General features: G+C 38.7%; 1 protein-coding gene across 1 annotated transcript in view; it reads right to left on the bottom strand.

The window, feature by feature from the left end:
- Positions 1–917: 917 nt before the first annotated feature.
- LOC124619518 (serine/threonine-protein kinase/endoribonuclease IRE1) overlaps positions 918–15,738 on the bottom strand; it is a 143,748-nt gene continuing 128,927 nt past the window's right edge. Inside the window, exon 16 of the mRNA XM_047145965.1 lies at positions 918–5,034. Within this exon, the coding sequence (XP_047001921.1) occupies positions 4,252–5,034 (783 nt within the window). The 3' untranslated portion in view covers positions 918–4,251. The remainder of the gene's footprint in view (positions 5,035–15,738) is intronic.

The following is a 15,738-nucleotide window of genomic DNA, read 5'->3' as shown; positions in this document are numbered from 1 at the left end:
GAACTATTTAAACTACATAATGCACAGTAGAATATTTGAAGTATCACTGGACACCATCAAGGACAGAATCAGCCAAAGTGATGCACTGATGAAGAAAAGCATTTCTGCATAGAAACTCCTACAGTTGGTCTCAGATTTTTAGCGATGGGTCGTTCCCTCCAATATTTAAAATCTGTCACAAGTTTGCCTGAATCTTCGCAGTCTAATATATTTCCAGAGATATGAAATGCATTTTACTAACTTTACCACAAATGTGGTATAGATTCATTAAATATTCCTTGAGACACTTCCCACTACGCTTATTGTCAAAAATTTTCCTCACTTCTTTTCTGTGAGAGGCCCATTATTTATTTATTTCTGCAACAAATGCATGGCTTTTTCATTTTTTTTTTTTTTTTAAAGAGCCTGAAAAGGTATGTAAAATATATGTTATGCAGTTAACAACGGTTATCGAAGCAGCTGAAACACACTGAACGAGGTCAGCTAGGGGATAGAATAGGAGGGACTGACAATGCAGAAAAACAGATTGAGAAAAAGTATTGCAGAAACAGATTACGTAACAAGGGACACACTTCAAGACTGACACAGTGAGATGGTAGGACAGTCTGACAACTGAGAAGAAGTTTGCTAGTTCATGACAGTCTGATTATTGAAAATAAATTACAAACTTCAAGGGAACAGCAGTTATCATACCTGACATGAACGTTTAGTTGTAAATCACTTTTCATATCCAAACTATGTAATATTACAGCCTTCTTGATGCTGTTTTGATAATACCGCAGGATTTCTACTGCACTCCTCTGTCTCCTGATCCTCTCTCCAATTATACAGTGCGCTCTGCGATGTTGTCAAAGAAACTGTATAATCATATTTTAAATCTCACAGTTTTTTTAATGTTACATTATACACAAAGTAAATGTTATTTATGAACAAACATCTTTATTTTATTTTATGGTCCCACATACATGAATAAATAATAAACTCTGAATATAATTCAAACAGTGTTACAAACATAAGAAATGTGTGGCTTAATAAATGATTGAAAATTATATTAAACAAATGGATTTTTTTGTATTAAACATACGGAAATTACTTCCTTAAAATTTTTACAATCTGGTTTGTCTGCTTGTGTCCAGGGCTCATGCAAACCAATGAAGATAAATACCTGACATGTGAAATTAATTTTGATCTTTGCCATTACTCCACTTGCAAGAGATGCACAAGAAGTGCCTGTTACAAAGCTTTACAGCAGATTAAAATGAGCATTTTTGATTTTATTCCAAGAAAAATAAAAACAGAATGCAAGACAAAAATTACTTGTAACTGAACACATACAAACTGAGGTAATTATATATACTTCATACATGTACACGACATGCACATGAAGGACAAAGCTGTTTCTCAAATCATGAAGATAGTTTGTAAAGCAATAATTTCAGTAACTTCTGCAAGAAGAGGAGTATCTTAATGACCCAAAAATGTGCGTGTCCATTCCCTCATACAAACATGAAGCAGATAAACTGGTATACACTGATACACCTCCATTTTGCTTCAGCTCTGAACCATGGAGTCAGTTAATTTTTAAGTCAGTCTTTAAAAATACATGTTTCTTTTAATGTTTTATGATTTCCACAAGCTTTCATAAATCAACTTAACAACAGCATTTCAGAAGCAATACATTCATCATTAAATGGAAATAATTTTTCATCTGAAAAGTCTTTATAATGAGGAGAAAAAAAGGGGTGAAGAGATGATACAGACAAGGAGGGAGAAGTGCTAGTATGAGTTTTTATTGCCTGGCCACATGAACATCCTACCATGAAGTTAATCTACAATATCTTTTTTCAATGGATGTAAACTCTTGGCAGTAAGAACTACAATCAGTACAAATTATGTTCAGGACTGTAATGAAGAAGTGTTCATAAATTAACATTTTTCTAAACTTGTTATATTTGAATGTTTCCAGTATGTTTAATACACAAAATGAAATATTATTTCATTTAAAACTATAAAGTATACATACCACCAAAAATATGATATGTTTCCACCATACAAATTATATTTTCCTGTATTCCACACTAGATTTCCCACTAAAAACATATATGTGACATGGGCTAAAAACAAATTATGCACTAGTATTTCCTAGCTACACATGCATGTACAGGTATGAACATGTAAGTGCTAAATTGAAACTGCCACATCTTGCTTTCAAAACATTCTCAAAATGAAATGAAATAAAAGAAAACAAGGGAGGAACAATGACTAAAATGATATATCAATACATTTTTAGTGCGTACAATCATCTCAGTTTCAACATTAGCACAGCAAGCATCTTAAGAAAACTGTTCCATAATGTACATTTCAGACTTTCAAGTAAGTACATTGACATGATAGTGTAACTAGTACTGCTTGTGAATCAATAATCCACAATTTGGAAGAATAATTTAATTTGTAACATATTGCTAATAAAACACATTTTATACAAAAAGTTCTTTGAACTACTATATAACAGGTACAAAACACTTAGTGAATATCACAGTCCAAATACTGACACAGTTTAATCACCAGCTGCTTGCCAGTGTGCAAAATTACTGGTATCAACTGATCATCATGTGGGGAAAACAAGCAAGCATTCATAATATACTTAAAGTTAAAAAGTAATGCCTACTTTTTACCTGTCACGCACTGTTTATATCTGCAACTTTTTTCACCTAAACATCGGTGTAGCAAATAAAAAAATAGTTTACATTTCTGTACAAATGTTTTTAAAATTCTTTCTCTGTTTAAAGCACTGACATGCATAAGTTATCGTATAAAATTTTGCGCTGCAACTTTAAAGGACCTAGTATTCTCAGATATGTGTTAATAAAAAAAGGTGAAAAGTTTCAAGTTAATATCAGCATTAAGAAAATAATGTCTGCAGTAAGTATTTACTGGAAACGTGGCAGTCAGCAGCTTCAGGAGGAACAGCAGTTTCCATTCATGGGGAATGGAGGAAGAGAGAGAGAAAGAGAGAAGGAGAGGGGGAGGAAGGGAGAGGAATCTAGCATACGGGTGTGCCCCCTCCTACACACACACACACACACACACACACACAAAGTACTGTATCTGCAAAGGGATCTACATAAAAGTACACCAAAAATTTCAATATGAGGAGGAGGAACACTGTACTACCCATTTCCAAAGTAACTTATTACATTTCATTCTGCTCTTCTCCACCTCAGAAAATGAATAGCAAACTAAAAGTTCTTTGAATATGGTATCTTTCCTAACATAAGAGATCAAAATAAAGTTTTGTTGTTACAGACACTGAGAATGGAATGATGTCATGGAACACTACACAAATAATTACAACTTAATCAGTCATGTGAAAAGAAGAGACAAAAAGTGAACAGGAAAGAGCATTCCAAGCACATTAACGAATATACAATTCCTTGCATATCCAGCTAAGAACCAGAGATGTACCCATCACTGTCACAGTCTTATTTAATAAAACGATGAAGTTAGTCTGCCATCCTCCTCTGCAATAACTAAATGGATCTATAATGAACTCTCACTACAGTAAATATGTGTAAAAATGTGACTCATTTAATTCACTGGCAACAATGACAACACTGATTAAGCATTTAAATACTTTTTGTGACTCATTTGTGCCTGTTTTGTAGTGAAACATGTACAGCAAATACTGCTTTAACATGAAAAATAAAGAAGCAAACTTAGACTTTTCAACAAAAAAATTAACATTAAATTTGTGCACTTTTCTTAACAAACAAGTTAGAACAGGAACTGAGTAAACACCCAAATTCACCAAAAACCTGCAGAGTGGTTAGCTTACAGTTCTGGTGAACTGACCTATATGAAAAACTGAAGACCAATTCTCTCACTTTTTGAGTACAATGTTTGAAGAATCAGAATCATATAATAATAATTCTAGACAATAACTGCAGCTCATAAAGGCTAAATTAAGGTGTCTTACGAGAAAATGCCATACACCCACATCATTCAAAGTCATAATTACAGCAAAACAGTAAAATGACATGTAAGGTGCCTATTTTCTTCCCTTATCAAAGCAAATGCCACTGCATGTCCTGCAGGTCTGGTCGTACAACACTGCATGTATTGCAGTTCTGGTCATGTAACAGTATTAACACAAATAATGTGTGTGAAGAAATAAAGAGCACATGAAATATTCAAGTGGACATAAACACAAGTATGGAAATTTTCACTATTGCAAAACAAAAAATAGCATCCCTAAGTATCAGGTGATGACAGGGAGAGTGTCCATACAAGCGGCACTTCTACAGGTTTATGCTTCTTTTTGCTCTTCACTCGCACACCACTTAACTCTGGCTTATCATGTCTTCTGTTCTGTACATCACTAAAATCACTTGTCTCTGAATCTGTCTGAAGATTCTTCACTAGTCTATTTTTAGTATGTTTGGAAATGACCACAGTTTCTGCTTGATCTAAAGTGTTCTCTCCAAAACCCTCACTATCAGCTTTTTTTCCACACTGGCTGTCCAAAAATGCACTGGAATTCATTTCACTGTCTACATTATTGAAAAGAGCCTTTGTGGAGTCTGCTACTGCATTAGAATTCTGTCTCCAATTATAATCCATGGATGATGGTGAACGGCTTTCAATTTTACGCAAGAATCTACCATTTTCTTGTTTCTTTTTAGGTGTTTGCACATTAGGGTAAACCTTTCTTTTAAGATTGAATGGGTCAACATTAGATATAATATGAGATCCTCCATTTAGTACAGCTGCTGAGCGGCTCTCATCTGAGAGGTTAATATTCCTCAGTGTATTAGGTTCTACAGTTCCTGTAGAATCCATGGTCAAGCTATTGCAGAATGTATAATCTTGTTGGTAGTACTGGCAAAATATAGGTTCAGACTTCACACACTGCATTGCCAGCCATGTATGCAACAAAAGCAAAGGAAAACGATGTGTCCAGTAACTGACAAATTTGTCAGGTATTGCACCCAAACTTTTCTGTACCTCTGATGACAGCTCCCGGTAATGGTTTTTCTGCACAAAGGAAAATAAGATTAATAGAAATACCTGACAGAACAGTGCATGTTAATCATAAATTTATTTACAATGCTACCACAAGATCACCAACTAAAATCTGTATTACAGATACACTATAAGCTGTTTATGAGATTTCTCACAGAAGGTGGAAGCGAAATGAATCTAAAGAGATTAACATAAATTTAAAATAATATACGGTGCATAGGATAAATTATGTATTAGCCAGCTTCTTTCATTCACACATCTGTTTACACAAAATGAATAAAGGAACAATAGCTGCTACTCACCATATAGCGGCGATGCTGAGTCACAGATAGGCACAACGAAAACACTGTCAGAAAATGACCTTTCGGGCAACAAGACCTTTGTTGAAAGTACACACACACACACACACACACAGAGCCTCTGGCTGAGACCACACACACATTCCACATTACATTCCATCTTGGATTTCCCACTGTTTGAATAAAGGAACAGGCAACTTATAAGATTCTCAGAGATTCTTAAACCAGTTTTCCGCCATACTTGTACTTATTCACATCGTGAAGCAAATGTAAAGGTCACAGCTATATTGATACGGGGTGTATTTGGCAATGCAGTATTGTTTTCTATACAGCATCTCTAGCCACTTTCACCAATTCTTATTAAAAGAATATTAGTTACCACATATACACAAAAAACTCACTAGAGATTATCTATCAATTAGTATGTTTTATATGTGGCTCTTCAGTTGTCAGAGATCTTACCACTAATGAGGTTGGAGGAGATAGCAGCAGGAGGTTACACACAGAAGTTCTGTAGCAGGAAAAGTCAACTGATAACCTTTCAACATTTGAACTCTTTGCTGCCAACTGCCCTTCACTGTGGGTCTTTATAATGTTTCAGTTGTAGTCCTGTGAACCCCCCCCCCCCCCCCCCCTCCCCCCTCCCATTTTCTCTGAAAACTTTCAGAGTTAACATTTTTGTTTTCTCCCACGAATGACTCACTGTTGGGGTCCCACCTTAAGGCCATTCTTTCACCATAGTTTCTCCAGTGCTGAAGTTCTAACATCAACAAATTACTATTCTGCTGTAACTGAAGAGGCGACAGTGACACTATGTTGCGCACACTATAGTGACTGTGAAATTGAGAAATTTTTCCAATGTCAATAATAGGTAAAGCTGGAAAAAAAAAATGAGACTTCAAAGTTAAGAATTTTATAGGTCAAGTGGTGGTGATTCTTCTCAAATGTAAATAATAATGTTTATGTCTTCCTGAAAGACCACAGAGTAATGATATTAGAAAGAGAAATAGGTGCATGATGCAGAGCATGTGCTATGATGCTGACATATGACAGGTGGGCCACAGACTGTGCAGTGACTGTAAAATCTGAGAAACTAACAGTAGTCACAACACACATAGAAAAACAAGATAGCACTGTGGACAGAATTGATCATTATGTTGGCTGCTATAGCAGTGTATAACTGATGAAATGGTGGAGAAACAGTACAAGGTGTTTTAAAAAAGACTTATCTGACAGCACAAAACTAAATTCCTACACAACTGAAGACAGAAACTTGCATTTCATTTTAGTTTCTTTTTCTTTTTTATACCTTGGAGCAGGCTGTTAAGTTCATGTGGACATCAAGAGGGACCTCTTTGCTGCAGCTAGCTGACTCACGCTCGCACATTTGTTGTCCAAGTTTCGAGTCAAGAGAATGGAAATTTGTGATAAGTTCTATGGGATCAAACTGCTGAGGTCATCGGTCCCTAGGCTTACACACTACTTAATATAACTTAAACTAACCTACGCTAAGGACAATACACACACACACCCATGCCCAAGGGAGGACTCGAACCTCCGACGGGGGCAGCTGCGCGGACCATGACAAGGTGCCTCAGACCGCTCGGCTGCCCTCGCAGCTCAAGTCAAGACAACAACGGCGCAATACCAAAATATGTTATTTGTTCTTTGTGACAGCAGTTCTCTGTTTCAGCAGGTCAGTTCAGTTCAAACTGTGCTGCATGATTTTTACTGCAAGACTGGCACTGCACCTCCTACAGCTCAACGTAGTTTTTTTAATGAGGAACTCCACAGGTCACCACACTGTGCTTGTTCAAGAAGAAGAGTTTTGCATATGGTTCACAGCAACCTACTTGTTGTGCCAGACAAGAGTTAGCCATTACTTGTGTGTCTTGTCTAGCACGTTTCACAGGGATGTTTGTTTTTCAGACCTCACAGGATTCAACTGCTGCAAGTCCTCGATGTTGATAAACCAATGCATACAGTTTTGTGAATTTGTTATGTGATTGTAGAGAGAAGATAACAACTTCCTTTTATGCTTAGTTTTCAATGATGAATATGTAATTCATCTACGTGGAAAAATCAGTATCCACACACTACAGATCATCATTGCTGACTAGGCATAAAGAGATGTGAAATATGTAATGTTTGGCCAGTATCAGTTAGCAAATTTCAACCTGAAATGACACGACAAAAATTTTTGTTGTGGACTGAGACTCCTATCCAGTAATTACTGTCCATGTTAACTAACCATGAAACACATTAAATATGGTTTCATTTGCAATTTGAAACTTGAAATGATGTGATGTAAAATTTTGCATTGGTCAAGGATTTGAATTCAACACATAATTGGATTATTAACTAAGCAATGGCATATGTTAGATATCGAACATTTTTACCAGTAGCGAGATGTGAGAACACGAAATAATGAGACAAAAACCTTTTGCCCCACTGAAATTTGAGCTTTCTCCCCACTGAAATTTGAGCTTGCTGCTGTTATTTTCTAGTCATGAATATATGTTAACTATCAGTTTCTTTCACCAGTAGCAATATGTGTGTATCATGTTTGAAAAAGAAATAATGTAACAAAAAGTTCTGTGTCTGACTGGGAGTCGAAGCTGGTTCCTATCATTATTTATGACAACACAAGAAGAGACGTTAAAAATAAAACTTAATTTTTAACCATAGGCAGGTGCTTGCATTCCAGAGCTTGAAATGACATAGCGAAAATATTCGTAATAGAGGACCATCATGGAGACCTTGAGGACTCTGGAATATTGGAGACAGAAAAAAATGATGGAACTGTATTGTCCTGAAGGGGTCAAATACCATGAAAGGGGAGATCCAAGTTTTTATCCCAGTCAGGCAATAATCTTCGCCTCCTCCTACTCGTCCTTTTTCTTGTGCGTTTGTCCTGCATTGGCACAGGGTCAATATGGTTAGAAACAGATTTGGCGCAGTTAATTTACAGGGTGGCCCTTCTTGGTACCACTCTGTTATCCCTAGTATTACTCATGTGAATGAGAGTGAAAGATCCTGAAATGCTTGCGAATGGTGTAACTGTGGAGGGACTTGGATACCATTCACCCAGTGTGATGTGGGAAATGACCTATAAGCCACAACCAGATTGGCTGGCACACTGAACCTCGTCACTAACGTAACGGTTGGATTCATCCGTCACTGGAGTACCTTCCCACCTGGGAAGTGGTGCTTAAAACACATGTGGCTACCCAGGTGGCACATCTCAAGTTCAAATAAAATGTGTGCCCTGTGACACTAATGAAGACTGGCTCATTAAATAACATAAAATTTCTAATGTAAGGAAGCTTACCGATGACAGACTTCCTACTTGGTGCGAGTTTCATCTCTGTCATGGCCCAACTTAAATGACTCTATTCTAGTCAGTTGTGAAGGGACATCATATTTAATGCAGATTTGGAAGCATGGTCCAACATTATGTTCTTCACTTAGTGTTATCAGAGATGAAGAGGATCTGTTCATGTCCCTTAAAAGTAGTTGCCTGAAGTGGGAACTGAAGCTAGACATTAGGCATACCAGGCTACCATCCGTCCAGCAGAGCACTAAATTCCAGATATAGCTATGTCATGTTTTTGTCCTAATGGAGGAGGCACCACATTAAATGAAAATTTTCGCTCCCTGGAGGTGGATTATGCCTTGTCCGATACATTCATTTCTTTTTTTCAACCTCATTTCCATTTGCCCACAGCTAACCAATTCAGTCTTTTGTTTTGATTTTGTAATCAATCAAATAATATCATATAATGGCCATGTGCACAAAGTGGCAAAATTGTAGGATGTGGAAGTTCCTGAAGGAAGTGTTAGTTCTGACATGAGCTGCCCTGAAGAAATGTTTTTTACATCTAAATCCACATTTATATTCTGCAAAACCACTGTGATGCGCATGGCAGAGACTACATCCCACTGTACCAGCTATTAGGATTCCTTCCAGTTCCTTTCATGAATGGAGCGCAGGAAGAATGACTGTTTGAATGTCACTGTGGGTGCAATAATTATTCTAATCTTATCCTCACAATCTCTATGTGAGTGATACATAGGGGATTGTAGTATATTCATAGAGTCTTCCTTCAAAGCTGGTTCTTGAAACTTTGTTAATGGACTTTTTTGTGATGGTTTATGCCTATCTTCAAGAATCTTCCAGTTCAGTTCTTTCAGTATCTTTGTGACACTCTCCCACAGATCAAACAAATCTGTGACCATTTGTGCTGCCTTTCTCTGTATATGTTCAATATCCCATGTTAGTCCTATGTGGTACAGGGCCCACACACTTGAGCAATATTTTAGAGCTGGTTGCAAGAGTGATTTGTAAGCAATTTCCTTTGTAGACTGACTGCATGTCCCCAGTATTCTACCAATAAACCAAAGTCCAACACCTGCTTTACCCAAGACTGAGTGTGTGTTATCATTTCATTTCATATCCTTTCAAAGCGTAACACCCAGGTATTTGTAAGAGTTGTCTCATTCTAACAGTGACTCACTGACATTACAGTCATAGAATACTGCATATTTTCATTATGTGAAATGTACAATTTTATATTTCTGAACATTTAAAGCAAGTTGCGAATCTTTGCACCAATTTTAAATCTTATCAAGATCTGACCAAATATTTATGCAGCTTCTTTCGGATAGTACTTCATTGTAGGTAACTACATCATTTGCAAAAAGTCTGACGTTACTATTAAAATTGTCTGCAAGGTTATCAATATACAACATGTACAGCAAGGGTCCCAACACTCTTCCCTGGAGCACACCTGAAGTTATTTCTACAGCTGATGATAACACTCCATCGAAGATAACATGCTGCATCCTCTCTACCAAAAAGTCCTCAATCCAGTTGCAAATTTCACTTGATACTCGATGACTGTACTTTTTACAACAAGCATAGGTGTGGTACTGCATCAAATACTTTTCAGAAATCAAGAAATACTGCATCTACCTGACTGCCTTGATCCAAATGTTTCAGTATGACATGTGAGAAAAGTGTGAGTTAGGTTTCACACGACCAATGTTTTCGAAATCCATGCTGGTTGGCACTGAGAAGGTCATTCCATTCAATATACCTCATTATGTATGCTCATGGTCTTGTGATAAATGTTACACAGTGTAAACAAAAAGCCAAGATATAGACCCACTCCTTTCTTTATTTTTTAAACTACTTTCCGTATGATATGATTGCATAGCAAAAGCGCTGTGACCATCGCTTAAGCAGCATATCATGTGAGGAATATTGGAGTATGTAATCTACCACTGCAGGAAAAATTTACCTGGTAAAACTAGCTTGTTGCAGAAGTTCATGGAGATTTTGTTTGGGATACTGCCACACGGTTCACTGTGACTGTTCTTGGGGTGACTTACTGAATGTTGCATACTTGAAGGTTACAAGGTGTGATGTTTATGTATTTGGAAATGCAGCACAAATTGGAAAAATGGCTTAACATTTGCAAAATTTTGTTCTCCTTGGATCTGATGGAGGAGTGAAGGTAGTGGATGTCACACGTAGGGTGAGTGCAACAGAGGAAATTATGATGGAAAATATATTTCTCATTTCAATTAGTATTGTTCTGAAATGAAACTAAATTCACAAAAACAATGGGTTTTTGTGGTTTATCAATAAGGTCCTCGATAGGGTGCCTGATAAATAGAAAATGTGATGAAATGTGAGCACAAACTCCATACTAAAGAGTTGCATTCAATGTGCAATAATGGGGAAGAGAGAGAGGATGATTAGGGTTTGACATCTCACTGAGGATAGGGTCATAACAAACCAAGCAGAAGATTGGGAAGAATGGATAAGGAAATTGGCTGTGTCCTTTCCAAGGAAAGATCTCAGCATTTGCCTTAACCAATTTTAGAAAATCAAGGAAAATATAAAACAGCATGTCCAGACAGGGATTGAATCACCATACATTAAGGTCATAAAAGGAAAATAATGGTCAAGCTTAACAAAAGTATTGCAATTAAGGGGGTTTATGCCAGGTGTCATTTACCACAAGAACACAAAATATTAATATTAATATCTCTCTTATTTTTATCTGCTTTCTACACTAAACTAATGAACAATGCTATAAAATATGCACTATACTGATACAAATCAGTAACAACTGATCATACTGTTATAATGAAAGATTGTCGTAACTGAACATAAAGTGTCCATAACATAAGCAAGTCCACATCATCATGAATTAGTAAGATAGTACACACTTTTGATCTCAAAATGTTCTATGCAGTTCTGTGTGTTCTGTGTAATACCCAAGTAACATTACAGAACTACTATATAAATATAATAGAGGGAAACATTCCACATGGGAAAAATATATCTAAAAACAAAGATGATGAGACTTACCAAACAAAAGTGCTGGCAGGTCGATAGACACACAAACAAACACACAAAATTCAAGCTTTCGCAACAAACGGTTGGTTCATCAGGAAAGAGGGAAGGAGAGGGAAAGACGAAAGGATGTGGGTTTTAAGGGAGAGGGTAAGGAGTCATTCCAATCCCGGGAGCGGAAAGACCTACCTTAGGGGGAAAAAAGAACAGGTATACACTCGCACACACATACACATATCCATCTGCACATACACAGACACAAGCAGACATTTGTAAAGGCAAAGAGTTTGGGCAGAGATGTCAGTCGAGGCGGAAGTAAAGAGGCAAAGATGTTGTTGAAAGACAGGTGAGGTATGAGTGGCGGCAACTTGAAATTAGCGGAGGTTGAGGCCTGGCGGATAACGAGAAGAGAGGATATACTGAAGGGCAAGTTCCCATCTCCGGAGTTCTGACAGGTTGGTGTTAGTGGGAAGTATCCAGATAACCCGGACGGTGTAACACTGTGCCAAGATGTGCTGGCCGTGCACCAGGGCATGTTTAGCCACAGGGTGATCCTCATTACCAACAAACACTGTCTGCCTGTGTCCATTCATGCGAATGGACAGTTTGTTGCTGGTCATTCCCACATAGAAAGCTTCACAGTGTAGGCAGGTCAGTTGGTAAATCACGTGGGTGCTTTCACACGTGGCTCTGCCTTTGATCGTGTACACCTTCCGGGTTACAGGACTGGAGTAGGCAGTGGTGGTGGTGGTGGTGGTGGTGGTGGTGGGAGGGTGCATGGGACAGGTTTTACATCGGGGGCGGTTACAAGGGTAGGAGCCAGAGGGTAGGGAAGGTGGTTTGGGGATTTCATAGGGATGAACTAAGAGGTTACGAAGGTTAGGTGGACGGCGGAAAGACACTCTTGGTGGAGTGGAGAGGATTTCATGAAGGATGGAGCTCATTTCACAATATTCACAAATATTCCGCACGACCAGGGCCTCGCTGCGATGGAGCACTTCCTTTCACGCCGATCACCTGCCACCCTACCTAAAACCTCTTTCCTCATTACCTTAGCCAGCTTCATCCTGACCCACAACTTCTTCACTTCTGAAGGCCAGACATACCAACAATTAAAGGGAATGGCCATGGGTACCAGGATGGCCCCCTCGTACGCCAACCTATTCATGGGTCGCTTAGAGGAAGCCTTCTTGGTTACCCAGGCCTGCAAACCCAAAGTTTGGTACAGATTTGTTGATGACATTTTCATGATCTGGACTCACAGTGAAGAAGAACTCCAGAATTTCCTCTCCAACCTCAACTCCTTTGGTTCCATCAGATTCACCTGGTCCTACTCCAAATCCCATGCCACTTTCCTTGACGTTGACCTCCATCTGTCCAATGGCCAGCTTCACACGTCCACCAACAAGCAACAGTATCTCCATTCTGACAGCTGCCACCCATTCCACATCAAACGGTCCCTTCCCTACAGCCTAGGTCTTCGTGGCAAACGAATCTGCTCCAGTCCGGAATCCCTGAACCATTACACCAACAACCTGAAAACAGCTTTCGCATCCCGCAACTACCCTCCCGACCTGGTACAGAAGCAAATAACCAGAGCCACTTCCTCATCCCTTCAAACCCAGAACCTCCCACAGAAGAACCCCGAAAGTGCCCCATTGTGACAGGATACTTTCCGGGACTGGATCAGACTCTGAATGTGGCTCTCCAGCAGGGATACGACTCTCGCAAATCCTGCCCTGAAATGAGATCCATCCTTCATGAAATCCTCCCCACTCCACCAAGAGTGTCTTTCCGCTGTCCACCTAACCTTCGTAACCTCTTAGTTCATCCCTATGAAATCCCCAAACCACCTTCCCTACCCTCTGGCTCCTACCCCTGTAACCGCCCCCGGTGTAAAAACTGTCCCATGCACCCTCCCGCCACCACCTACTCCAGTCCTGTAACCCGGGAGGTGTACACGATCAAAGGCAGAACCACGTGTGAAAGCACCCACGTGATTTACCAACTGACCTTCCTGCACTGTGAAGCTTTCTATGTGGGAATGACCAGCAACAAACTGTCCATTCGCATGAATGGACACAGGCAGACAGTGTTTGTTGGTAATGAGGATCACCCTGTGGCTAAACATGCCTTGGTGCACAGCCAGCACATCTTGGCACAGTGTTACACCGTCCGGGTTATCTGGATACTTCCCACTAACACCAACCTGTCAGAACTCCGGAGATGGGAACTTGCCCTTCAGTATATCCTCTCTTCTCGTTATCCGCCAGGCCTCAACCTCCACTAATTTCAAGTTGCCGCCACTCATACCTCACCTGTCTTTCAACAACATCTTTGCCTCTTTACTTCCGCCTCGACTGACATCTCTGCCCAAACTCTTTGCCTTTACAAATGTCTGCTTGTGTCTGTGTATGTGCGGATGGATATGTGTGTGTGTGCGAGTGTATACCTGTCCTTTTTTCCCCCTAAGGTAAGTCTTTCCGCTCCCGGGATTGGAATGACTCCTTACCCTCTCCCTTAAAACCCACATCCTTTCGTCTTTCCCTCTCCTTCCCTCTTTCCTGATGAAGCAACCGTTTGTTGCGAAAGCTTGAATTTTGTGTGTTTGTTTGTGTGTCTATCGACCTGCCAGCGCTTTTGTTTGGTAAGTCACATCATCTCTGTTTTTAGAACTACTATATACATACAGAAATGGGACAGTGGGGAGTAAATGCATACATAAACTCAATTAACAAATCACTCAATGCCACATACAAATCAATCAAATTGTGTGTTCAAAAAAAACTAAAAATGATGTAGGTGTAATCAGAGAAATACAAGTTTTAAAACAGGGTGTAATGTCTCAATTTCTTTATTTTTTCAGTTTTAGATCTAGTGGGTACTAAACCGAGGATGCGAGAAGACTTAAGCTGAAGAATTTAATATTTCCTCTTGTTTTTCACTCTGGCAACTTGTAGCTCGGTAAGAGAATAAGTATAAAGCTGAAAAGGTGTCTAGGTCTCCAGCGAGATTAGAAATAACTGCAAAGGTAGTTCTGCTTCAAAAAGGGACCACATTAGTACTTAGCTGTGCTTAGTTAAGAAATTGATTAGATGCTGGGGGTGACTCTCTGTCCAACACAAAACTTTACGTCATGTCTGTTCAAGTTTAAACATACGCACACTTTGTTACTTGTGAATGAAATCATATTTAACATTTTTCATGGTTAGTTAATAGGGAGAGTAGTTGCTGGATATGAGCCCCAGTCCAGCACAACAATTTCATTAAGTAATTTCAAACCGACTCTTGCTAAATGATACCAGCCAAAAATGTGATTTTACATGTCTCCTTACGTCTAATCAGCAATGACAACCAGTGCTGTGTTCTACTCTCGGTAAGGGATAAAACCTTTGATTGGTTAACAATGGCTATAAGTGCTAGATTTTAATTAGAACAAAACAGTGCAGTAAACCATCTGAAGTTTAGACACCTGCACAAGTAGCTGCTCATGAATCCCTTAGATAGTTAATGTCACTTGGTACTAGATAACAAGAATGATTGGTGACTTAGATTCACATGCCATAGTAATTAGAGTGAAATTACTAGTGATATGCTGAGTGTAGACAAAGTGGCAAAATAACAAGCCTGCTAGTGTTCACACTTCCAATACAGTTCTTCACCCCTACTTACCCCAATAAAAAGGTGAAATAGTGAGCAGTATGCAGTGATAAATTGATGCCATTTTGCTAGGCAAAGGTGGGATGGGAACTGTTTTGTCCCACCGAAGTTTTGAAATGTATCATATTTTACAGAAATATAAATAACAATATTTTGTGTGAAATATTATTTTCTTCAACTAAAAACACTACACTTTGATGGCACAATTAATTGAGTGTGCCATTTGCCATTGATAGTATAACAATAAGACAGCAAAGGGCCAAGGAAAAAGAATAGTGTTAAGGCCTCTAAATTAATTTGTGTTAGAAGTAGACTGGCTCTTACTTTGCATGGGTGATAAATGCTTCATCACACAAATTTTAAATAATAAGAGAATGTTGTGCAATTTTG

Source organism: Schistocerca americana, chromosome 6 (genome assembly GCF_021461395.2).
Source record: "Schistocerca americana isolate TAMUIC-IGC-003095 chromosome 6, iqSchAmer2.1, whole genome shotgun sequence".
Lineage (NCBI taxonomy): Eukaryota > Metazoa > Arthropoda > Insecta > Orthoptera > Acrididae > Schistocerca > Schistocerca americana.
The sequence above is the reverse complement of the archived record's forward strand: the minus strand, read 5'-3'. Positions and strand labels throughout refer to the sequence as shown.